This window comes from Scatophagus argus, chromosome 12 (genome assembly GCF_020382885.2).
Source record: "Scatophagus argus isolate fScaArg1 chromosome 12, fScaArg1.pri, whole genome shotgun sequence".
NCBI classification, from domain to species: domain Eukaryota; kingdom Metazoa; phylum Chordata; class Actinopteri; family Scatophagidae; genus Scatophagus; species Scatophagus argus.
The window spans coordinates 8,194,511-8,218,835 of record NC_058504.1 but is presented as its reverse complement, the minus strand read 5'-3'; the positions used below and the strand labels follow the sequence as shown (position 1 = coordinate 8,218,835).

Here is a 24,325-nt window from a genome sequence, read left to right as displayed (position 1 = left end):
GGGGGTGGGGTTCATATAATAATTCCATCCAGCCACTGAGGTTTCTGTAACCAGGCTCCCTTCAAACTACAATTCTCCCTTTTACCTGCAGCTATAGAACATTCCAGCCTTCCCCCTTGTTTGAAGCTATCCCGGCCTTTTGAAAACCCATTATGGCAATTTCCCCCCAAAAAGATTCTCTGCATTAATGTAAACAAAGAGCATTCAAGTGTGGGCCTCTGTAGCACACAACAAAGAAATCCCCTCGGGAACCAGTGAGCCTATGGTCAGGGACAGGTGCAATTACAGTGATAACATCAGAGAGCCAGCATTGCCTGCAGTTCTCTCTCCCAGGCTATAGAATGTGCAGCTTGGGCTCAGGAATGCAGCTACCTGGGACTGTCCTTCACTTCTTCTGCCTTTCTTTTTGTTTAGTCCCATTTTCTTCTTCTCTGTCTGTTTTAACCTCCCTTTTCCCTTATTTGAACTCATTCATACATATTTTCCTCTCTCCTGCAAGAGCACATGTTCATATATTCGTCCCTGTTTAGTGTTGTTTGTAAAGCAGAATTTGTTCCAGTGGGATGGAAATCAAATGAAGGGAAATCACGCTGTTACTGTGCAGCTGTTGACTATACCCCCCCACCACCACCACCACACACACCCTCTTTATTGACTGTGAGCCCCAAACAAGACAGATGCTCAGTTTGTATGCTTCCAGCGTTTCCTACATCCATCTTCCTTCCAGGAATTCCTGATTACTGCAGTATTTGTTTGATTGTAGTGAGTGAGTGCCTCCTGTTTGTTCAATGCGATGTCCTTGAAGTCAGTGCATCCATCCAAGATGTCCCTGTCTGAAACACCCCATAGCTGCCTCACTATCTGTGAAGTTGAAAAATGTCCGCTTAATCCAAAAGGGCTCTCAACAGAGCTTGAACTTCCTTCTATTTTAAGTGAAGATGCTTTGCTCTTTGTAAAAGTGTAGTGCTTAACTAAGACTTACAAAGAAGAAAAAACAAGCATCTGTTTTGAATTCATGGATGTAGAACACCTAAAAGGGCAAAGAACTCACAGAAAGGACATAAGAATGGACAGGGAGGGAAAGACGGACAGCTCGTCACAAACCATCAGAGTCACGGGGGGGGACAAAGGAGAGCGTGTGTGAGAAGAAGGTGTGACAGTTAATCAACATTTTCCTCTCCTCCCTCCTGGCCTGCATGTAGCACATCGACATTCAAGGACCTGGAGGGGAACAGTCTGAAGGACAGTGGCCATGAGGAGAGCGACCAGACCGACAGTGAACACGATGTCCAGAGAGGACACTATGTTGACACGGCTGTCAATGATGTGCTGAACATGACTGTACCCCCCAATGTTTGCCAGCTGCCGGACCAAGGTAAAAAAAAATGCTTAATACGTGAGTGTGCGCTGTGTGTATTTAAAGGTCTTCAATGTCCAACATTTAGAGTGTGTTTTGGCAGTTTGAAGATAAGACCAGAATGTATCTGTGTGTGTGCTCGAGTTTGTTCTTATGCCTCCAGAGCATCTTTTAAGGTGCATTATGCCCATTGCGGGCTTTCAGATGTGCAAGTATGAATAAGATCTTTATTTTTTTTATTCCTTTGATGTCCTGCTAGAGCAGCTAATGTGAAGGATCTCTGACAGCTAAGGCTAGCCTTTGATACAGGCTTAGGCAACATTATTGACTGATAGTAACCATGTCTGCTCTTAAAGTGGGACTGACTTCAGATGTGCTTGAATGACAGCAATTAGGCTCACAAAGGTAGAAGGTGGAAATCTACATATCTCCATGTGCCCTCATCCATTATTCAGTGGGATCATTTAGCAGGGAATTAATGTTGATGTTTCATTTCTGACTCACCGTTTAAAAAGACATCCACTTGGTTGGCAGAAGTCAGCGTCAGGGTCATGTTCATTCTTAACTACTGCCAGTCAGACTGAGGAAGAGAGCAGGTCAGTAACAGGGAGAGGGAGTGGAGAGAGCAGGATAAAGCTGTCTGGAGCAGGCCAGGATGTTACCATATGCACCTGAGGGTATTTACTGAGCTCAAAGGAAACACCGCATGCACAGGTGCAACAGCTCAGCAGAGTGAGAGAGTCAGCTTGTGTGAAAATTGCAGACATTTTAGGATGACTCACATTAGCAATTTTATTCTGAGCGAGGAGGAAATACCGGACGTTTTATTTTAAAAGCCCCACTCTTGAGGACAGCTCTTACAGATACCACTCACAGTAACTGAACTTTACATTTGCACTGTGCTCCAATTTGTGAACTTGTGCCAAATTTAGGTTTTCTTCCACCAGCTATCGTTGACACAATTTTCTGTTCCTTTTTACTAACACTGCCCTAGTGTGGCTGTCTACTTTCACACTACTGTACTTTCTTCTTCTTCAGCTCACATAAGGAAGAAATTTTAATGAGCAAGAGATAACGAAAAGGAACCCTACTTTATAAAAATGCATAAAGGAAGGAAGATGATGTGATTTTTAAATTATTTATCAATTTTTTTCCATCTATCAGCGGACTGTAAAGTGTGTGGGTGCGGTTAACGAACCAGTAATAGACATGTTTAGGCTCTTGCTTGTCTGGTCCCTGGCATGTTTAACTAACAGCACACTTCACTTGGAGCAATTTGACTGTTGATGTTGTTTGACTGGAAAATAATATCATTACACAACCTACACAATATGCTTTCATTGCTCGTCACCCATATTAAGACATAGCTGGGAGATACAGACAGACATATATAGGGTTAGGAAGTTTTAGTGACCGTTAGAATGGACTTGTTCTGTTAATTAACAAAATGAAAAATGAATTTGCTGACTATTGGCTGGCAGCTGAAATTACTTCACAACCCGCGAAATTTCTGTGCATGCTGACAGGTCTGCAAGTAGTGGGATCTCATTATTGGAGACAATTAGAAATGATGTACATGAGCAATATTACAAGTGGGGAGAGCTCTCTGAGGCAGTTCTTCTTTTCATTAACACCACCAATGATTGTATCTGTTTCAGCAAAATGGATGCATGCCACCTGAATGTGTAATGCAGCAACACATTGCTGGTAAACAGAACAAGAGGCTGTTTGACAGTACTGTCCATTCTTCTGACCAGAACAAATACATGATAACAAAATATCTGTTCTGAATTACAATTAGATAGTTTGTTATTGGCCCTTTTTTATTGCCGTCAGCTACAGACTCGCTTTTGTCCAGCAATACTCCTCAGTAAGGACTTAACAAAATGGCTCCTCTGGACTCTTTCCTCCTTTTTGTTTTGAAAGTCAGTCAGCAGCAGTGGTCACACCAGAGAGTAATGAGAGGCTGTTCATAATTATTAAATGAATTGACCAAAGATCCTTACACGTGCAGAAATGTAATGACATGGCAAATGAAATCGTCCCTCTATTACCTTCTCAACGGTCTAATTACATGGTTAAAGGGCATGGTGGGCTGACGGAGATGGGCAGATTCAGCATGGCGCGCAGCTGAATCTGTCTCTCTTGTTGTATGAGGGCTTTACATCATCAGATTTTTTTGGCTCCTCAGGAGAGCACTCACTTCCTCTTTTCCCTCCTTCATTTTCCTGACTTGAGCACAAAGGCAGAAATAGAACAGTGGAGGTTTGTATAATATAAGGACGGCACAGTGGATACAGTCATGTGATAATGTGGTTTTACTTTAAGCTCATCTGTCTTAATTGACAAAAATGGACACTACTATCCGCTAGCTCTATTGAGTGAACAGAGGGAATTGTCAGAAAACAAATAGGCATGTTCACTAAACACCCCACTGTTAAGATGTCCTCTGGGAGTAACTCTGTTGTACAGTTTGCCTCTCCTGCCAGCTAAAGCAGAAAACAAGTTGAGAGACTGCAATTGCCAAAGGACAACAACACGCACAAGCCGAGGATAGAACAGCCTTATTTTTCCAGTGTTTTTATTGTTCTGTTTTCTTGTGTTGATAAGTGCCAAGAACAAAAGGAAACTGGAAAGGGGAAGGAGGAAGGGTTAAACTCTCGGGTTTTTACACTGCAAATGTTTACCATTCCCAGTGTAATGTAAAGGTATTGTTTGCCCAGGAGACAAGCCATTACCTTAGCACAAAGACCCTACATGCCCATGATTTGGTGGGCTTTCATGTGGAAATCCATTTGTGGGAGATTAGCAACTGCTGCTAACTAACCCATCTCTGAATCACTGTGGCCATTTTTTCCTTTCTCGATCATTTTAATAGTTTGATATTTGGCTTTTGTCCATCAGAGTATGGTTTTTTTTTTCTTTTATGGTTTTAAGAATACTGCTCATTATTCCTGCCCCAGCCACAACCAAGGTAACTTTCAGCAAAGTGCTTGTGAAGAGATTTTAGACTAAAATCTGAGCGAATGCCTCCACATTGAATCTTTGCCAAGAATCTAAAGAGGCGTGTGTGCTCTTTTTGAAAACCTGACCTGAAATATCCTCACCCAGTGAATTAGATTAGGGAAGTATCCGAAGAGCAAATTATATTAAATCTTTTGAAATCTATAAAGGAAAGACTATCTTTAACATGTGATGCCCCCCCATAGAATAAAAAGGGATGATATTGCTGTAAGTAAAAACTGAGAAGAAGCTGTGTAAAATGAATTCTTCTTTATCTTTATGGGCATGTCTGTGAAGTTAGGGGGATTTGAAATGTGCGACATGCTAGCTTTGGCTCTGTAGAACCATTAGTGTCAAGGGAGAAGCAAGGGAACAGACTTCGAGGGGGCTGGTGACAAAGAGAGCCGAAGCTATTTTTTTCCGACTTCCTTTGATTGTCATAGCTCACACTTTAATTCTCCCTGGATGTGGATGAGCCATGGTTTTTAAGGATTAAGATTCATGTATTGTTAAATTGCTCGAGTTATCTCTGCGGGAGGGACAGGGGGCGCCTGATGTCGTTTTCCACTGTTCGATTTGTGGATTAGAGGTTTGTAGCCTTGGTTTTGGAATTATTTTCAGGTCAGTATGCAAGTATTAATAAAAAAAAAACAAGTCCTTCCTCTTTGCTTGTTGGACTCAGAGGGATCCAAGACTGCTCAATTAGACAGAACAGGGAACAGGCCTCTTTTATTCTGACATATTCCTTGGCCTCCACCTCTGGAGAATATCTCTCATCTATCTGTTAGCCTCCCTATGGGTGTGTGCCTGAAGCTGAAGCCCAGGAATGGAAGCCCCCTCCGTGGGCCACAGATTTCTCTGTATTCCCTTCTTCCATCAGGAGATCCGCAGGGTTTCATTGCTCCTAATTGATTTCAGCCCCCTCCCCTTCACACACACACACACACACACACACACACACACACACACACACACACACACACACACACACACACACACCTTTCCTCTGTCTCTTTCCCTCTCCCTCCATATGTCTTCCTGTCTTTCTCCTCTGTTTCCATCTACTGACTGCAAACATCACCAACCCACATCTCCCAACTTTGTGCCAGTCAAGCAGTTCCCTTCCCCTGTTGAATTAAAGAAAGAGTAAAAGCACCTCACATGTTTCTGCTGAAAACTTGCCCTAAATTCAACACGGGAACATTTTGAGTTTGCAGTTCTCTGATCTACTAACAAAAATGCTGACAGGTGTCAGAATCAGGAAGGCAAGAGGAACAGGGCTGTGCTGACAACACGAGGGGGGTGGGGGTGGGGGTGGGGGGGAGAGTTTGTGTGTGGAGGAGATGGAGATGGAGAGATGAGCTGAGAGTCTAGTAAGCAGTCTTAGCAAGAGGAAATAAAAAGAGCAAAAGAGGAAACACTCTCTGACAGGTAGGAGTGATTTTTTTTTTTCATTCTCTCACTCCAGACTGTGAATGTGCCTGAGGATTTGACTGATTCTCAAACAACATTTGATTGAATTAAGCATCAAACTCTCAATGTGAATTTGGCTACCAACAGCACGTGTTGCGTTGTGATGGCTTATGATTAGATTAACATACAAACTCTATACCGGTTCCATCCATTTTGATTTGGATTTACCTAATCTAATGTGTAACCCATGGTGGAGGTAAAATGGCTGACAGTGACAAAGAGCTCAGTGCAATACGAGCATTGAGGATGATAGAGTGCGCATGCACACACACACACACACACGAACTCCAGAGAATGCTTACAGGCAGGTGTGGTGAAGTCTGTAATGAACCACCAAGATGCAGATTTTGCCTCTGCGATGGAGGGACTTCTGGAAGTATAAAGAAATAAAATGTCATTTCAAGCTGTGTCCATCTGACCAATATTGATTTTGAACCAGGCAATATAGGCAAAAGACACCGATCACCTAAAGGGAAGCTGAATTTCTTTCTCTCTTCCACTGTGAAGCATATATATCTGCACAAACTGTTCCAAATTAAAATTTGGCTGTGGACTCTTGTTTGCAGTACTTGCATAAGTAAATCAACAAATTCTTTAAAAATCATGCACAAGCCCATCCTTTTAGTTTTTTAGTTGATTCCGTGAGGGTTAAGAGATGTGAAGAAGGACTTAAAATACTTGACATGTTTTGATTCTCCGTTCTCAGTTTTACAAGCACTGCCTGTAGCTGCTCTTCCTCAACTGCATACACGCACACAAAATGCATACAGAAAGTCTTCTTCTCCAAACCAGACTGAAAGCATATAGTAATGTTGTAATACCATAATGGCATCCCCCAAACCCACGTCCTGCCAAAGCTCCTCTGAATATACCCAGTGTATTTAATCAGCTCAAGAGGGGACTGCTTATCTCTCTGCACTTGTCATGGATAGCGTATTGAACATATCAGAGAGAGAAATGGGAATAGTTCATTATTTTCTAGGACTCACAATGAGTCTGATGTATCTCATTGCAGGCCCTCCACTGACAGCTCATTTTCTAGACAATCCTGGCATTCAGTTCACAACGCGGCAGGGCAAGAGAGAGAGAGAGAGAAGAGGAAACACAGAGAGAAAATGGGGCTCCGGATATCCATTGCTTATTCATGATGCTGTGGCATGCTAGGTGTGTTAATAATCTCCGCAGAAACCAAGTGAATCACAGTTGTTTGTTGAACACCTAGCCAAGCTGGGCCCCAGTCGACAGCAGATGGGAAAACAGGGGGATCGGGATGATCCCAGACAGAGGGAGGGAGATTAAGAACAGGTAATGTGCTGAAGTTGATGGGGGCCGAGTCTGTATTAAAGAGAGAAGTGAGTACCTGAATTTTAAATCTGTCTGAGAGTGTGTGTCAGAGACAGTAAGGGAAAGAGAGAGGGAAAAAGATGAAGAGATTGCACAAGAGAGAGAAATACTATGGGCAGGGAAAACAGAGTGAAATTCAAGCAGCAGAGCTGTAGCATTGTCTCAAGTCCCTCGCCTTTCGTGGCACCAATCGATTCTAGTTCTTGTTGCAGGAACTGAGGCAGCAACCATTTTTCCTAACCGCACCATTGTGTTTTTAATTCTTTGAGGTCACTGCATGGGCATAACCCCTTCTCCACAGCAATACCAAGCAAGTAGTAATAAAGCCGTGGTTTAAAACAGACGGCTGTATGGCTGCAGTAGACTGCAGCTCCATTTGTGCTTCAGCCACACACACCTAATGGACATGTGTTACTTATAATTGCTTTGTGATCTTAATAAGATAGCTTAAATTAGATTGTTTTGTCAATTTTTTTATTAGTTTTCTCGATCCTCTCTAGAAGTCACAACATGACCTGTAAGTGATTCTTGCCGTCTGAGTCTTTTTGCATTTTAGACAGTCTCACTTTTAGTGTGTCTTTAATGGAACAAGGATCTTGTGCAGTTTGACGTGGGCTTGCTGCTATGGATTCTGACCTGAATTCAATTTTGCAGTGATAATTTTATCTTATGAGATAAGATGTAAATTTAATACAAGGAGAGGTTAACAAAGGCACCAGTGTTCTTTATTTACATGCTTCCCACAAGTGCAGTGGGGCCCGTATCACCAGTGAAGCCAAAGGAAAATCTTTTTTTCATTCAGAAATTCTGATACAGGCTTTTCATTCAGTGTGTTTTTGAACGATTCTTGAAATTTTACATGTGATTTTAAGTTTTTAAGGAGTCTGTCCTACCAAGGATAGCATCAGCATCAGCTGTTTCAGAAAGTGCACCCAAGACAACATGTTAGTGTTTGAGTGATTAAAAATTACACATTTTATTGTTCAATGTGGAGGACACGCTGCAGTTAAACCAGGACAGTAACTGCAATATACTGAAATGAACAATGTTAATATGATGCCACCAACATGGTATCTTTTAACGCTTTTTAACACATTCCCCGAACTGATCCAGCCATCCTAACTTTGAATTTTAGTGTTATTGAGGAAGCTGCAGTATCTCTGATAGCTGCGGGTCGGCTGACAGAAACTGACTAATCAGTTGAGCACACATTCCCCTGTCAGCGCCATAGACATGTTTCTCTCTAAATGTTGTCTGTCATATCAGGAAAGCAACTTGTGTGCATAACAGTAAAGTTGTCCATGCTGCCCCTTGGACAGAAAATAGCAGTTAATTCCAGGCCTGATCCTGATCCCCTCTGGTGACAGCTTGAATTCCGCTCAAGAGTCTTTAATACATCTTTACAAAAGCATGACTTACCACAGCCCTTGTTGCTGAAATGGTGCAACTATACTGATACCATGTAGAGTAAACAACCTGAAGAGGACATACTATACACACAGAGTAACTCAAAGGAGCCTCAGTGTGTGGCTGGAAGTGGGCAGGATAGTCACAGAGTCACTGCCAAAGCAAGGCTTGTATTACAGGAATCCCAGGATATCAGACACCAGGCGGCCTGTGCTCCCTCCAGGCAGGGCAGAGTTTGGCAGCTGGCCCATAGCCCAGATAGCTATAATCAGCTCCATTACCTGTAGCACTGACTCCCATTTATGAGCTTTCATAGTGGAACCGTAGTGCTATACTGCAGGGATTTAAGGATCCTGAGAAATTTTGGAAAAGTACAAAAAAAGAATGGAATTGCACATACAGCCACACCTGCTGCACATGCAGGAGCCCCGTTGCAGCCATGCACCACCGTACATGTAGTGAAGAGCAATTTTCTGGACATTTTAGGTTTTGGCACGAAGCATTTGTTTTATCTTGCCTCTCTGTGAAAGAAGAGATTAAGAATATACTCTGCTCTGTTTAAGGGGAAAATCAGCTGTCTTATGACAAGTACATTGTAGCCTGCAGTTTTCTGTCCAGAATACAAAGAGACTTTTATCACTGCAGCTGGGGTATGGGAGGAAGAAGGGGGGGGGGGGCTCCTGTGCTGCAGCAATGTGCAATTCTTTTTTTAACCCCTATTACTTCCTCTCTCTGTGAAAAACACTATTCCTCCATCCTCTTTAATCCATTTGAGATTTCCTACATCCTATTTTTCTTTCATTGCAGTGTACCCCTTAATGCCTTTGTCATCTCCACCCTGGTTTTTATCTTAGTTCTCATCATATTGTTTCCTGACAACATTATAACTCAGACGGAATATGTAGCTGGAATATGCAGAGTTATGTCGTCCTCCTCAGTTGTGGCAACAAAAGGTTACTACCTCAGGCATACAGCTATAATATTTCCATATTCCGCTCTCCTCATGTATATTCAGTGAGAATAATTTATTCTCTAACATTTTATAGCCGTTGAAATGCAGAATTTTTCTTGCACAGCTCTCTGCATAAAACAGCATGGCAGAAATGTGCTCTTTGGATTTGTACTCAGCAGAAGTTAAACAGAGGTTAAAGAGAAATCCTCCAAATCACCTCTGTCATTACTATCTTTCATTCACCAATTAGTGTCAATGTTCCCTTGCTGTCCCCAAGATGACCTTGCAGGGATGAGCTAACTATGTTGTAATTCAACATTTTGAGTAGGTCTCAACAGTGGGAGGCACGCTGTGGCTGCTAGTGACCCAGATTATAAACTATTGATGAGAGAGTGAAGGCATAGTAAGAGAGAGGAGGGACCTGCACCCAAAGAGTCTCCCTTGACCTTTTCTCGGACACCAGTCTCTGCAAGATTTTGTCTTTCAACATGTCTTCATATTCAAGAACCTCCCAAAAAAAGCCTCTACACTCTGTTTAATCCCATATTCAGTGACCTCAAAAGGAAACACATATCACTACTGAGCTTTACAGGTAGATGTATAATGATCAAAATTGTAAGGTGCATATAACCCGGACACCACATTCAAGTAGCAGACCTGTAGTTTGAATGACTGTGTTATGCTAAAGACCGTAGTTGAATTTCTGCCCGTTTTGACTATGTTCTTGTGCAAGAAAGGTCAACAGCTGAACAGGATGCAGTGCTCTACAGTGTGGCGTAGCTAGCGGTGGTGGATAATCAAATTAAAGCAAATTTACCAACATAAAAAAAACACAATTCACTGAGGTCCTCTGTTTTGTATTACACTGTTATTAAGATGTTTCCTTTAGGCTACCACACATCTTTCTTGGCATTACACAAAATTATCATATCATATTAGTATATTGGGTAAAATCAGGTCAGTAAACCATGCTTATACTACAACAATCTTTTTACAGTAGTAACCTTATAGCATCTATCTATCGATCTATCTATCTATACATACTTTTTCTCAAGGATGGTTTAGGGACAGACCTCAGTCAATGGATGCATCTTGCCAGCCAAATGTGACTTTTCAAACCTTGCTGTCCCCCACTTCTTTAAAGGGGAGGATAAAAGGTAATGGGAGAGGTCGGCAGTTAAGTTTAATGGCAGACAGGAAAGTCTCAGAGTGGCTCTTTTTAATGATGTGCCTGTTCTCATGCAGTCCTCGTTAAAGATGAGGCTAGAATGCATGCAGAGGACAGGAAGGGAACTGTGGCCAGACGCTGCACTACCCAGCGTCCTCTGTGAGATCTGCAGTGGGGGTCTCGGGCTCCTTTGTGTGTTCTCCAGCACATCGTAGCCACATCCAGCACATCCTGTGCTCCTTCTGTATTCAGCTCACATTAGCATCAGAATATAAATAAAGCAAGCAATCAGGCCGTGACCTCTTCTATCCACAGTCCTGCCTGCCCCCACCCGCCCACCCTCCTTCCTCCCTCCTTCCTCCCCTTACTCCCCTTCACCCTCCCCATCCTCCACTGCACTCTACATAGGTTTAACTAGCTTCGATTTGCAACTGAATGTCAACCTTGGTGTTTGGCTTTACCACAGGGCAGGTTGTTCCTCCAGTGTCTCCAGAGAAAAGGAACTCAAGGATGGAGAGGGAATGAGAGAATTGGATCTTTGACACCTGTCACTTCCACTCTGCTGCACCTTGCTCCCTTGCCACACATAAGGACTTTTCATGTCACAGCACAGCATGTTATCATGAGTGGGCACAGGGCCTGAGAAATCCAATTACTACCACTGTGTCAGACCCCTGCCAACATCCTTATGTATGCTATAGTCGTGTTCCTCAAATCAGAGAAGATGTGCCTATTAGTTCCTTTTCTTTTCTTCAAACCAGTCTCCCACTTTCTTTTCAGTCTGCATGTCTTTTTATGGACTGCCTTACCACTGACAATCCTCTATATAGAGTAACAGAGGTGGGTGGGTGGCTAATGCTATAGACATTGGTTCTGACTGTCTGATATTAAGTGGTATATGGTGCTGACCTCACTGTGGTGAACAGTGGAGAAACTGGGAGAAAAACAACATGCCTCCCAGAAGGCAAACAAAATGGTCCTTGTGTCAGGGAAACAGAACATTAAAAAGCCCTTATTCTTGCATTTCCTCTGCTCAATAGGTGTAAATCTAAGGTATCTTAACAGAGCAAGGTTCTCGCTGCATTTTCCTTTCCTTTCCATTTTTTTTTTCTCTACACGTCCCCGAGTGACACTGCTGGATGGATGTCAATCTGCTTTAGTCTGAGACAGGGGCTGGACTGTCTTTTCAAATCATGATTGCTGTCTCAATGTGGCCCACCCCCTCTAATTGCATATATTTGTGCAATACCATCACACTGCATACCACCACACACACCATGTAGCAGTGTCCTACTTCCAGAGATTGTTAAAATTGTCAGGAATGTAGAATTGTTTTAAGGAAAGAAAAATAGGAAAGAGAGAGAGAGAGAGAGAAAGTAGAGCCGTGCTGGTGCTTCTGCGACAAGATAAAATAGAATATAAAACACATAGTCTTGGATGACACAAATTGAACATGACTGAATGAGAAGCCACATTATATTAATTATGCAAGGCCACTCTTTTGAGGCAAAGCTGAAGCTCACAGAGAAGGAGGGTCAAAATCCTAATATATTGGTATGCTGCTTGGCATGTCCCCAGTTGTTTGGAGCTCGACACACTGACAGGCGCTGAAGTATTGTGTTTATTTCAGGCTAATAGAAATAGCACTTGAGAAAGGAAAAAAAATAATCAAAAAGGAAAAAAGAAGAAATGTCGATTTATGGCAGAGGTGAGAATATAATAGTTTCTCTAGGATCTTTATGGGTTATAGATTGCTCAAAACCTTTAAATTACAAAACCATTTCCCCACACTTGATTCATTAGTTTTTGAGTGTGGGGATGAAATGTGAAATCACAAATATAAATCTTGGACTTCTTGATTGTTAGAGAAAGGCTCTGTGCCACACAAAGCATTGTTTTCTCTCATTCAGTGTTATATTTCCCTGACATTCACAGTGGTTCTTTTTTCTTTGGGCTATTTAAATTGCTGCAATTTACGCTTGTTTAAAAGAGATTTATTCTAGTTTGATTCAGTTAAGAAATGTATGTATTGTCACTCCTGATTTAGGGATTAGATACAGTGATCTCAGGGGCTCACCTAACATAAGACACAGTTTTTTTCCTCACAGATGTGACATAATTGATCACAGTCCACAACACTGCCATCTGTAAGTCAGCTCAACTTCACTTCTCCACTCCTGCTCCCTACATAGCCTTACTCTACCCCAGAACCCCATTCACAGATGTAATTTTAGGAGTCTGTTTCTGCCCCCCTTTCATTTCTCATACTCAAGGGTTTAGGAGCAAATTAGCTTGCTAGCTCGGTCAAGCTTAAACACAGAATTGCTGTATTTGTTCTACTGTATTTAAAGATGTCCTCTGCTGATGCATTGTAGAGGAAACGGGCCAAGCAGACAGAAGCAGGCGGTCAGGCTGGCTGGCATGGCAGCGAGAGCAGGTCTGCAACTGGGACACCAGCAGCCTTCTGTGCTGAGTTTTGGGAATGCATTGTACTCTTGCTGTGGGTCAGGATCTCCTTAACACAGGGTAATTTGAAGCCCATCGTTAGACAGGCAATTTGAATGCTGAGAATTGACAAGTTTGACATTTGCTCTGTCATAGTGAAGTCCATCATATCACAATACAACACCACACCCAAAGTCAAAAACTAAAACGAAGCATGAAAGTAATCAGTCTGAACGACTGCATTTTTAAGATTGTTTTTTAAATGACATTTATTAACTCTCGTCATTAAAGACAGTATCTGTGGCTTGCAGCTTGAATCATTTCAAAACTCTGCATGTGACAGAATATGAATTGCAGGTTAGATGACTTTCTATCATCTATCACTTACCGAAGAATTAAAGTGGCAATTGTTGTTAAGGACAAGAACTCAACACAATGACAAATATTCCACATAGCAGTAGCTTTAAAACTTATCTGTTTTAGTAGCATCAATATCGGTAACCACCACTGATCCAGTAGGTATAGCAATTCTTTTACCAAAAATCTACAAAATGTACCTCCAATCAAATAAAAGTAAAATTCTTTGTGCTTTCAGTGATTCCTCCCTGTATGATTCTTCCACACAATATCCTGTTTTAACTGGAAATATATCAAATTATGTGAGAAAGATGAGTTCAAGTTGCAGCTTCATCTCTACTTTAATTGGATTCTTTTTTTCATCCTCTATCTTTCATATTTTAAAATAATTATCCTTTTTAAAACACTTCTCAAAGATGAATTTTCCCTGATGAAATCCATCACTGAATTACCTGATTAGTTTTTCTTGGAAATATTATATATGGGCACAAAATTATCTAATTTACTACCACAAAGTTATTAAGCTGATTTCTTGTTCCAGTGACAGCTATATGGGAAGCATCATTATCTTGTAGCACAGGAAAGGCACTGACATATTACAAGTTCTTTGTAGTTATTAGCTGTATGTATAAAACTTTAAACATTAAACCAAAATACATGTAATGAACTGCCTCCCGTCATCATAACGTATTCACAATAAAATATGATTTTATTTTCTGGCACCATTTGGGTACTGTGGGTACTACATAACTTGACATCTTTGTCAAATGAAAGTCTAAGTACAACCATTGTGTTTTAACTCAAGTGCTTTGTTTCTTTCATAGTTGCAAAACACATTCACATCCACATGTTCCTGAATTGGTGGTGCGGCCTTCCCAGAGAATTGTTTATATTTGCTGGACACATATGTGTGTTGTATTGATGCTGTTGCCTATCCTGGGAACCTCTGTGGAGCTTCTGTTTGTCTGTTTAGCCAGGTTCATCCTAGGTATTTTTGCCCATTTGCCTGGGTGAAATCCAGTCCAGAGTGCATGTTGAGAGAGGCAAACAATCACTGGCTCATGTGCTGTACGAAAACCAGGGCATGAATTATGATCTTAAAACCTCCAGATCATTTAAGACCTGACCATTGTAAATCCTGCTCCTCCAAGCCTCACATTTGTCATGATAATAACCAAAGGTGTTTCTAGAGCCTTGCAAAACTGCAAAACTGTTACTGAGACACTGAAACCTCTAGGAGGCAGTGATGGCAGGAGCAGGGCACAATAAGGTTAGAGAATCCTCTCAACAAAATAGTATTTGTTGCCAGGGCACTGAAATCAGCCCACTCATGTATGTCATTATGACAACCAGCTCGCACAGTTCCCACTACATCAAGCAGTCCGTTGGCTAGTGGTCCTGCTTTTGAGCAAAACAGTGCTCTGTGATGACATAGTGATTTATAAAAGAGCATAGTGATTGCTTTTTTTCCCTCCCGCTGCTGTTACACAGCTGTTAAACAGATGCTGTTTGTACCAATTTAGAAGCGAGTGCATTGTTTGTCAACAACAGTTTGGAAATTCATTCTTTATACTGAGACCTGCTGCAGAACACAGGCATGGATGGGCCAGCAGCAAGTGAGGGAATACACACATACACACACCACATTCACACTGGAAGTAAACATTTACAGAATTTGGCTTGAACTGTTGCTAGCTTTTAAAACAATTATTAACAAATAGAAAAGTATAGTGATTATAAGACTGGGTCACAATTAAGTTAACTTAACATTTTGCATCAGCTTTTGGGAGGAGGGGCAGGCCTGCTGGAAGTCAAAAATGTGTGACAAACTCCGCAGTGCTGGATGGATCAGACAGTGAATTTGTTATTGATAAACTGACTGATGCTGATGCTTAAGAATAGAACCAGGGCCACATGAACCTCTGGTTTCACCAGCCATATGATAGAGCTAACAAGGCCTCCCTGGTGAGGATAATTTCCTTGACAATAAATATTTGACTAAGAGAGTAGAAGAAAATCTGGTCAGATGGGCAGAAATGAGAGGGAGAGATTTTTGGGTGAAGGATTTATTTAATTACACCAATGTACGTGAGACTGCAGCACTGATGAGATGAAGCAGGAGAACAGAAGGAGGGGAAGCATAAAGGATGGGCTTGTGCGGGGAGCTGTGAGGGATGAATCTGTAGGTGTTGAGGGAGATAGCTTGATGTGACTGAACCAGATGCTGTTGGGAGAAAGAGAGGACTCTGTGCTGTGTAGAGAATGATGGCTTGCGTGGCGCAGTAAGGGTGCCCCTCTACTGTTTGTAAAAACAAGACCATCACACTCCATCTTGCTGCTCCCACAGGAGCCAGGCCTCGAGGCTGATTTATGGCCCACAGACTGAATTGGCTTGCTGGGATGACAGAAGTGCTTGGACTCTCCCTAGTGAGTAGTGTAGGAGGCTACTTGGCCAAGTCTCAGCCTCAGCTGGCCGTAAAACTGCCCTCTGCTCTAGTTAGGGCAGACTAGATGTTAAGCTCCATCCCTGGCGTTTGGATCAGGCAGGACCAAATCTGTTAGGTCTCAAGCACTATTTGGACTCTGCGCACCAACCAGCCGTCAACTATCTATTCTGCTGGTGCCATATTTTTTGAATATTTCCTCTCCTGTGATACTTTCTTCAGCTTCTGCATCACAGGATTCATGAAGACTCTGTAGTAACAATTTAGGTTTAATCAATCTTTGCCATGTGACTGCCAGCATGGAAAATTAATATGGAGAGCAATTAGAAAACAGCCATCTCACTATCAAAGATGCACCAAGATGAGAGCAAAAAAGTAGATGGAATTTTCACAGTAAAAGAAATCCCTCTTTTCACCAGTCAGACAACAGGAGTTTTGGTTCCCAGGGTGTTCTCAGAAAGGGTCATCAGGACTGTGGCCACATTTATTTCATTTTCTGTGGATTGAATTCTTTTGGATTTTATACCAGTCCTCTTTCTCAGCAAAGAAAAGAGACACAAAGTGTAATGTCAAAGTTTCTGTTAGCTATTTCAACACCAGAGCAGAATAATTGTCTTTTCAGAAAACAGACAGGCTGTATTTTATAGCTTTGTCACAGCATTTTGATGGGGTTTAATATCAAAGATGGCAAGGAAAGAAAAAGGAAAACAAGGGAAATCAAAGGTAATCGGTGAAGTCTGTGCAGGCCACAAGTAAAGTATATCTTGGTTTGAGTTTCTCTAAATTATTTGTTTTCATAACAGCTACATCACAGTAACATCTACATTATACTGTCTGGCTGTCCGTTTAGGAATAGCTATTTTAATATGACAAACAGAATCAGGACATTCGTTATTACTGTTACAACAAAAAATGTCAGCATACAGAAGAAATACAAAAAAGTAGTTTAAGTCAAAAGTTGCAGACAATCTTTGGAGAAATGATTTATCGTGCCACACTGTTCTTCCCAATTCTTTTTAGGGTTTGTCATGCTATAAAACCAAACTGACTGAATTGTGTCATACTGCGAGTCCCCATCGCCATATGGCTCCAGTTAGACTAAGAAATGCAGAATGAAGATTTTGTCACCTGAATCTGGGTTCACATCTACTCAACCCTGTCTCTGGTCCTCTAGTCTGACCTTCTGTATCTTGTGGCTGCTAACACTTATTTTAGAGGATTACATCATTGTTTTCAACCTTGAGGCTGTGTGCGCTACTTTTGGAGGGAAAAGCGCCTTTGCTTTCCAAGCCAGGCACCATGTGTTAGCCAAACAGAATGTAAAATAGCTGGCCAAACCTCAGGGAGTTTTTCAGGGAGTTGCCTCTTTCAGTGAACACATGCCTTCCCTTTTTTGTCTTTTGCTGATTCCTCTTTTTGTTGTTGTTTTTTTTTTTTGTTGTTTTTTTGCTACATTAGCAATGACTAAATAGCATTTGCAGGTGCATGACTTGAAGGGATCATTATATGCAGTGCACAAAGGTATGGTGTGCAACGAACTTGTCAGGTTGTTGTATCCCCGTGCTGAAGCTGAAGATTCGTTGCAACTTTAAGTTAAGATGCCTTCATCTGATTGAGGGAAAGAGACAGAATTGAATTGGCTGCTGGCAGGCTGCACATGCAAGATGAAATGGCAGGCAACGTGTGGGTTTTCTCTCCATGCTGATGCAAAGTGATGCTATTCCAGGTATACAAACAGAAAACATGGCCAGCACCATCGGGAGAAATTGGCTTTTACATTTGAAGTGGCAATATTTATTATTTTTCAATGCCATTTACATCAGTACATACATTTATAAAGTGCTCCCCAGTGCCTTTGCCGGTCTTTCACTTAAAGAGCAGTAGGTATGATTTCATAGCAGCGCTATGCTACTTGGTACATGGATTTGCCTCTGGTACCATTAGACTGTTTGTATTTTAAATGTGGGACACTAAAGAACACAGGAAGCCTCCACCTCCCAGTGGAGCTCCCTCAGTAATTAATATGTATTAAATCGTAGATAGGAAATGTTCCCAGTGACATCCTGCTCTGTACTGTACGTTAAGTCTGCTCCTGGAACTGAATGGCGAGCTTATTTTCCTGATGACACTGAATACACATTCAGAGCAGGAGAAGCTTCACTGTCTTCTATTCTGTACTTGTTGACTTCCAAACTTAAGTACTGCTGTAAAAGCCATTAATTCATCTCTTACTATCACAGTTTGCTCGTTTATTGGAAATGGAGGAGATTGTGTTTTGTTGGAGGTCGATGGCCTGTCACTTTTTTCATTTAAATTTTGTCTTCTTCATTTTTTGTGGGTCTTTTAGAGCAACATCTGCGTTTTATGAAGCTCTGAGCAGAGGCAGGATGTGTGAGTGTTAATGGTACTTGGCTTTCATAACAATGTCATTTACAACCCAGTTGCTCTCCCATAGACCCCTGAAGGAAAGGAGAGAAAATGGTATTCACTGCATATGCATGCACTGCTAAGTAGAGAGCATACAACTTGTGTGTATTTCTTTGTGCCTCAAGGCTTTTCATGCTTTAGAAAGTGCTTCAGGCTACAGTAAAAAGCCAAAGTATTTAGAGGAAATTGCATTCATTACCAACATGCTTGTAAATCTTTAATCAGTGGAGAAAAAGATCTACTTTGTCAAACATGCCAAACAAGATTTGGGGAGAAATTTCAGTTAACTAAATGTAGAGTTGTCACCATACAAGTTTTACAAGAACAAGCTTGGGAGTTTTTCCAGTGCCAGCAAGTCCTAAAATATAATGTTTCCAAATATAATTTATATTGTTACTTTGTCTGAAATATTAACTGCCTAAAGCATTTTATTGTTAGTACTTTATCAAAGGCGACAAAAAAAAGGCTTAAATTCAACATAGAAAGCTGTTACATATAATTAAAAACAACAGCATGTAGGCATTTTATTTCACGTATTGGCCTCCATTATGTTCCTCGTACCTGGTAAAAGTCTGCCTGTTGTGATTACATTATTACATTCTGATTGGATCCCTTCTCTTTCAGCAAAAACTACCAGCTTCATGCCTTTTATCTCCTTGATTGTCACCACTGCAGTCCCTGGGACCAATCAGCATTCATGCAAATTTAAATATGTACGGAAGTGCAACTGGTGGAAAGATTTCAGCCTCAAATGATTTGAGCTGCATAGAGATGTCATAAAACTTCTTACTTGTGCTGCAGTATGGATAATGTGTGTGGCAGTATCATTTTTAGATATTTATATTTATGATATATGTAAGATATTTAAAAAAGAGAGAGAAGAGAGAAGACATTAGCTTGCACTTAAGTGTTTTAACTGTAGACTACATATTAGATGCTTATTACAATGACATCCATTGTAAGCTGACCTTTCAATATGCATTTATTGCAGAATGCCATGTCTGTGTGTGTCAGTGTGTGCAATTAGACACTCTGCGACACTATGAAGCATTCATGTGGACAGCGGACACTCATTATCTGTATGTTTTTGGCTGGTGTTTGTGTTTTCAGCCTTTGTATCCCACAGAACTCACTTTCCCATATGTGAGTTAAAACAGCTCATGATACCCTTTACTCATTCATTCAGTCATTTAGTCACCGTGTTATCTGTCAGTTTCATCAGATTATATTTTACGAGAGACACCTCTGGCATATCTGCCCCTGAAAAGTCTGTCTCCGATCTTTAAATATCGATTCCTGAGGGCCTAAGCAGAGGTGCCTCTCATGAGTGCAGGAAAGAAGGGAGAAAAACAGATCATTAGTGATTTTAATTAGGTGATCTGTCAAGCTGCGATTGCCAGATGTAAGCGTATGCATTTGGGTCGATGGCAATCCCTCTCACAATCCCCTCTTGTCACCTTGGGTCTTTGGAACCGAGCATGGCTGTTGCTAGGAGTCAGACAAGCAGTAGGGAAGTGCAGAAATGTCACTGCGTATCTGTGAGGCAGGTGGAAAACATGACAGCACGGTGGCATAGAGAGGGATTTGGGGATTTTTAAAATAATTTGTGCGTGCTGGATATCTGTTTTATCACAATCAACATTTTTTCTTCTCAAATTTTCAGAAGACAGGCGAAATAATCTATGGATTTAAAACAGTTTGAGCAACATGGCACTCAGAGTCAGGCAGAGTGCACATAGTGTGTTTGTGAATTAAAACATATGACAGAAAACTTACAAGAACCAATCTGAGTAAGAGTTGTTTTTGTTACCTTGCAAAAATTCTCTCGAAAGTCCATCCCCTCTACAAAAGAAGACAGTTATACAGAGTCAGGCAAATCTTCTTTTCACTCTAGCGTTAAACATCATTACATATTTATAACTCGGCGCCAGATGACAGAGACAGAGAGGGAGAGAGAGATGAACCAGGCAACAACACCACAACTCGTCTGGTATCTCTCTCTGTGAGATATCTGATTGCACTGTTTAAACCTGGCTTTTATCTAGTGTTGATACAGAAAACCCAGTTATACAAGAGCTGTAAATGGACTTTTTATTCAACAATACATAATTTAATTGAAATATTAGAAATGCCTCAAACATAAAGCTGTAGCTATCAGTGAGCAGTGTAAACGTGACAACAGTCTTGAGCAGGTGCAGAAATGCATTTCAAGTGAAAGCAGAGCATTCAGAAATGCTCTGCAGAACAGGATTTAATTTATTGTTGTTGTTATGTTATTATTTCATGACTGGTGCAACAGTCTTAAATCAAATTATGGTCATGCAGGAGAAAAAAATAAGTTGAAAGCTGTGTGTAAATGAGCATAAAAGTTGAAAATTATACTTGCAGACAAAATTAACAGTCATGTTTTCTGTTTGTCCCCTGCACAGATACCAGTGAAGGCTTTCACTGCCAGGATGAGTGTCGCATCCTGGGCCACTCTGACCGCTGTTGGATGCCCCGTGTCCCGGTCCCAGCACGTGCCAAGTCACCCGAGCATGCCCGTAATGTCATCGCTTTGTCTATTGAGGCCACCACAGTGGATGTGCCCCACTATGAGGATGGCACCACCAAGAGGACTTTTGCCACCTTCGGCAAGGATGGGCCTGAGGACGTGGAACGGGGAGAGATAAAGGGAAAGCGGACTCAGGAGTCTCAGGTGTGTAGCCCCAAGGCCAATGGAGGGGCTATCCGTGAAGCTGGCAATGGGCGTGAGGCAGCCAGCCCCATCACTTCCCCTGTGCACCTGAAGAGCCCCGTGTCCAAGCCGTCATCTGCCTACAACACGCTGAAATGCCGTGACGCAGAGCGAATCGCCAACCACAGCCTGCTGCGGCAGCCGGAGGGGAAGGACAGTGAGCCAGCTGTCAGGGAGATCAACACGCTGCTCCACGATGGCCGAGACAAGGAATCCCCCAGCAGCAAGCGCCTGAAGGACATTGTGCTTTAGCGAGCTTCTCTATGACACACACCAACATGCATACACACATACAGTGTAAACTCACATATATGTAACCCGCAATAGCTGTGTGTACACAGAACAAAGTCAGGCTCTGGAATTAGAGAGAGACACACCCATTTGCAGTATACAATATTCAAGAACCAGCTGTGGCTATGGATGATGAACTGTAGTTTGCTGCAGCTAGTTGTGTGCTCAAGCCGAGGTAGTGGATGTGGCTTTGTTGTAGTCGCAGTACTTTTTCCTTGTTTGCTTTTTGTTTCGTTTTCTTTCTATCAGTCTGCAATCAGTGGACAGGCAGGTTACTGTTGACTGCATGGACATGGCCAGAGGAGCTCTCCCGCCCTCGCGCCAAAGCAGGACACAATGTGTTTGGACACCTGAGGTGCCACTTCTTAAGTACAGTAATGCCTTTTGAACTACTTTTGTATCACAAACTGATATTTGCCTTGTTTGGTTTTGCAGTTTGGTCTAGCTGCCAAAATCGCTCTTTGTTCCTTTGTATAGTGAGCTTCATCAATGTAATAAATGACAAAAGACATACACAGGATTCATCTAAAAATATCCTCTATTTACCCCTTCAACAGTTTTCAGTGCATCCAACAAGTGGAAAGAGAGGCCTTTCAGTCTCATTCACCCCCTTCCCAGACTAATAAGAGAAACTTTCTCTGTGTATCCCTGAGGACGTCCTAGTGTCATCAGACTGTGAGGTCTTTACAGTATTTATACTTTATCAAGGATGGAGCTAAATGAACTCTCGCTATCTGCCCAGCCTCTCTGAACACTGGAAGTGGGACAGACAGATCCTTGTGTTGAAATTGAGTTGTATGAAAAAAAAAGACTTGCTTTTGAAAACTCCTGTGCCCAACCTTGATTGTAGCCAGTGGAGCACAAATTAGATCTTTGTGCTCTGGTCTTGTACTTTTTTTGACTTTTGACTATGGGGCTAGGATAGAAGGGATCGTCACTCATGTCTTGCTATGTGAAATTCTCTATTGGGTTTACTATTATCATTTTTAATAACCCGTTGTTATGTGACAATCCCTTTAATGTTTTGTTTCAAGAGAAAAAAAAACAAATAAACATTGGTGTTGAACTGAAGCTACAGTAGCGTTTGTTACACAAACACAAAAATAAAAAAAACATATATGCCAAAATATATTTTATAAATAATTTAAAAATGTATAATGAGAATATTTAATGCTGTGTAGTTATTTTATGAGTAAGTTATACTTGAAATTAACTTGCTTTTGTTCATTTGTCTTTTGCTTTTATATTGAACTTGATTTGTTTCTTATTTTCAAAATGAACTTGGATTATTTTTTGTTTACTGTGTGACCCCTGGCAACTGTTGCAGTCTACCTTGTTGTAAAGAGTTTCTTATTGGTCAGTTCTTGTGCCATCAAGTTTCTGTGTGGGCTACTATAAAATGCAAAAAGACAAAAAACAACAACAAAAAAACAAAACAACAACAACAAAAAAAAAAAAAAGCGATATCAGCACCAACATTAGTGTGTCAGTTCAATGAGCTTAGAGTGAGATAGCAAAAGAAACCAAAAAAAGATGCAAGCAAAACCTTAAAGATAAAAGATAGAAGGTGTTCTTCAAGCTGGTAACAGGGTTCCACCTTTTATCTGTCTAATGAGACGACATTCCTATTGGGTCCAGTCAAGTTTAAACAAGACTTTCTCAGCTTCAGCTGAGGACATTTGGACATGCAGACTAGCTTTGTTCAGCACTGCTGTCACCCTGTGCCATCTGTGTTCAGCTGATGTCAAAGACAGAGCTGAGACCAGAGTGCTTAACAGGACTCTACAAGCATCACAGCGACAGACTGGGTGGAATCATGTTTGAATGAACTGAGGTCTTGGAAGAACCGTGTTGCACATCAGCAATGTGGTTTTATGTTGCTTTGCAGTAAACTATGTACAACGTGGAAAAATATGAATGAAAATGGTCAAATTGCATACAACAAACTAGATCTTGTAGCTGAATGTTTTGCTGGTCTCACCCATGGCTTCTGGCAACATGAAAATCGGAAAATTCACTGAATGTAAACAGCAGCTTATAATTAAACTATTAAATGTTCTCTGCTTTGTTTCCTTGTCTTTACTTATAGGTCATCTTTAAAGTTGTCCTGAATTTGAATTCTACACTAATTGTATAAGTAATTATACATTCTAATGATATTGGAATTACTGTGCAGATTTTTCTCATTTTTTACAAGAGGATAAAACAATTTTCGGACTTATTTGTGCATAAAGTATTTAACCATCAGGGCTCTGGGTGGGTGGTTTCCCTTTGCAACAGATGGCTGACTTGGATTAAGTTTTCTGAGGGCTGCCTTTGCAAGGAGGTCAGCCATCAACTTTGCTATTTATTAACATTTTTCACCCCTCTGTCAAAAGGCTAACATAGTGTTGGTTATGTACCGTTTGCAACTTCAGTAATAAATACAGAATACACTCACATTACATTTAATTTTTGGGAGTCTTGAGGGAATTTCTTAAATCTGCCACACATATCCACTTGGACTCAAAGGGTCAAAGGTTAATTTTCGAACACATTTTCGAGCATAATACAATAATTCACATTCTGATTATGACATTTTTTCTCAAAGATATCAACAGGCTAAAATAATGAAGTGATGACACTTTATATCCAAAAAGACCATATTTCACATCAGATACTGAATTGACACTAAACTACTGAATAGTAACACTAATCTTGGGTGTCCACCTTGAAACTGTGCTGCTGTGCTGTTGGGTTGATGAGTGTAAAGCCTCCATGCTTTAGAATTTGTAGCTTCTTCGCTGCAACAAATATATTTGAAGCATTGTTTACTGTGGCTCCAACTTTGCGTTTAATCAGAATCAGCTTCACTGGCTAAGCATACGAACAAATACCAGGAATACTCACTAATATACAATGGTAGCCCACCACAAGCTCT

The 24,325-nt window shown here is 41.2% G+C and overlaps 1 protein-coding gene across 4 annotated transcripts in view; it reads left to right on the top strand.

Annotated features, from left to right (window-relative positions):
• Positions 1 to 23,463, top strand: part of pcdh19 (protocadherin 19) — a 53,736-nt gene extending 30,273 nt beyond the window's left edge. For all 4 annotated transcript variants that reach the window (XM_046406190.1, XM_046406191.1, XM_046406189.1 and 1 more), the window contains exons 4-5: positions 1,203 to 1,375; positions 20,807 to 23,463. In XM_046406190.1, the coding sequence (XP_046262146.1) occupies positions 1,203 to 1,375; positions 20,807 to 21,366 (733 nt within the window). In that variant the 3' untranslated portion in view covers positions 21,367 to 23,463. The remainder of the gene's footprint in view (positions 1 to 1,202; positions 1,376 to 20,806) is intronic.
• The last annotated feature ends 862 nt before the right edge of the window (positions 23,464 to 24,325 follow it).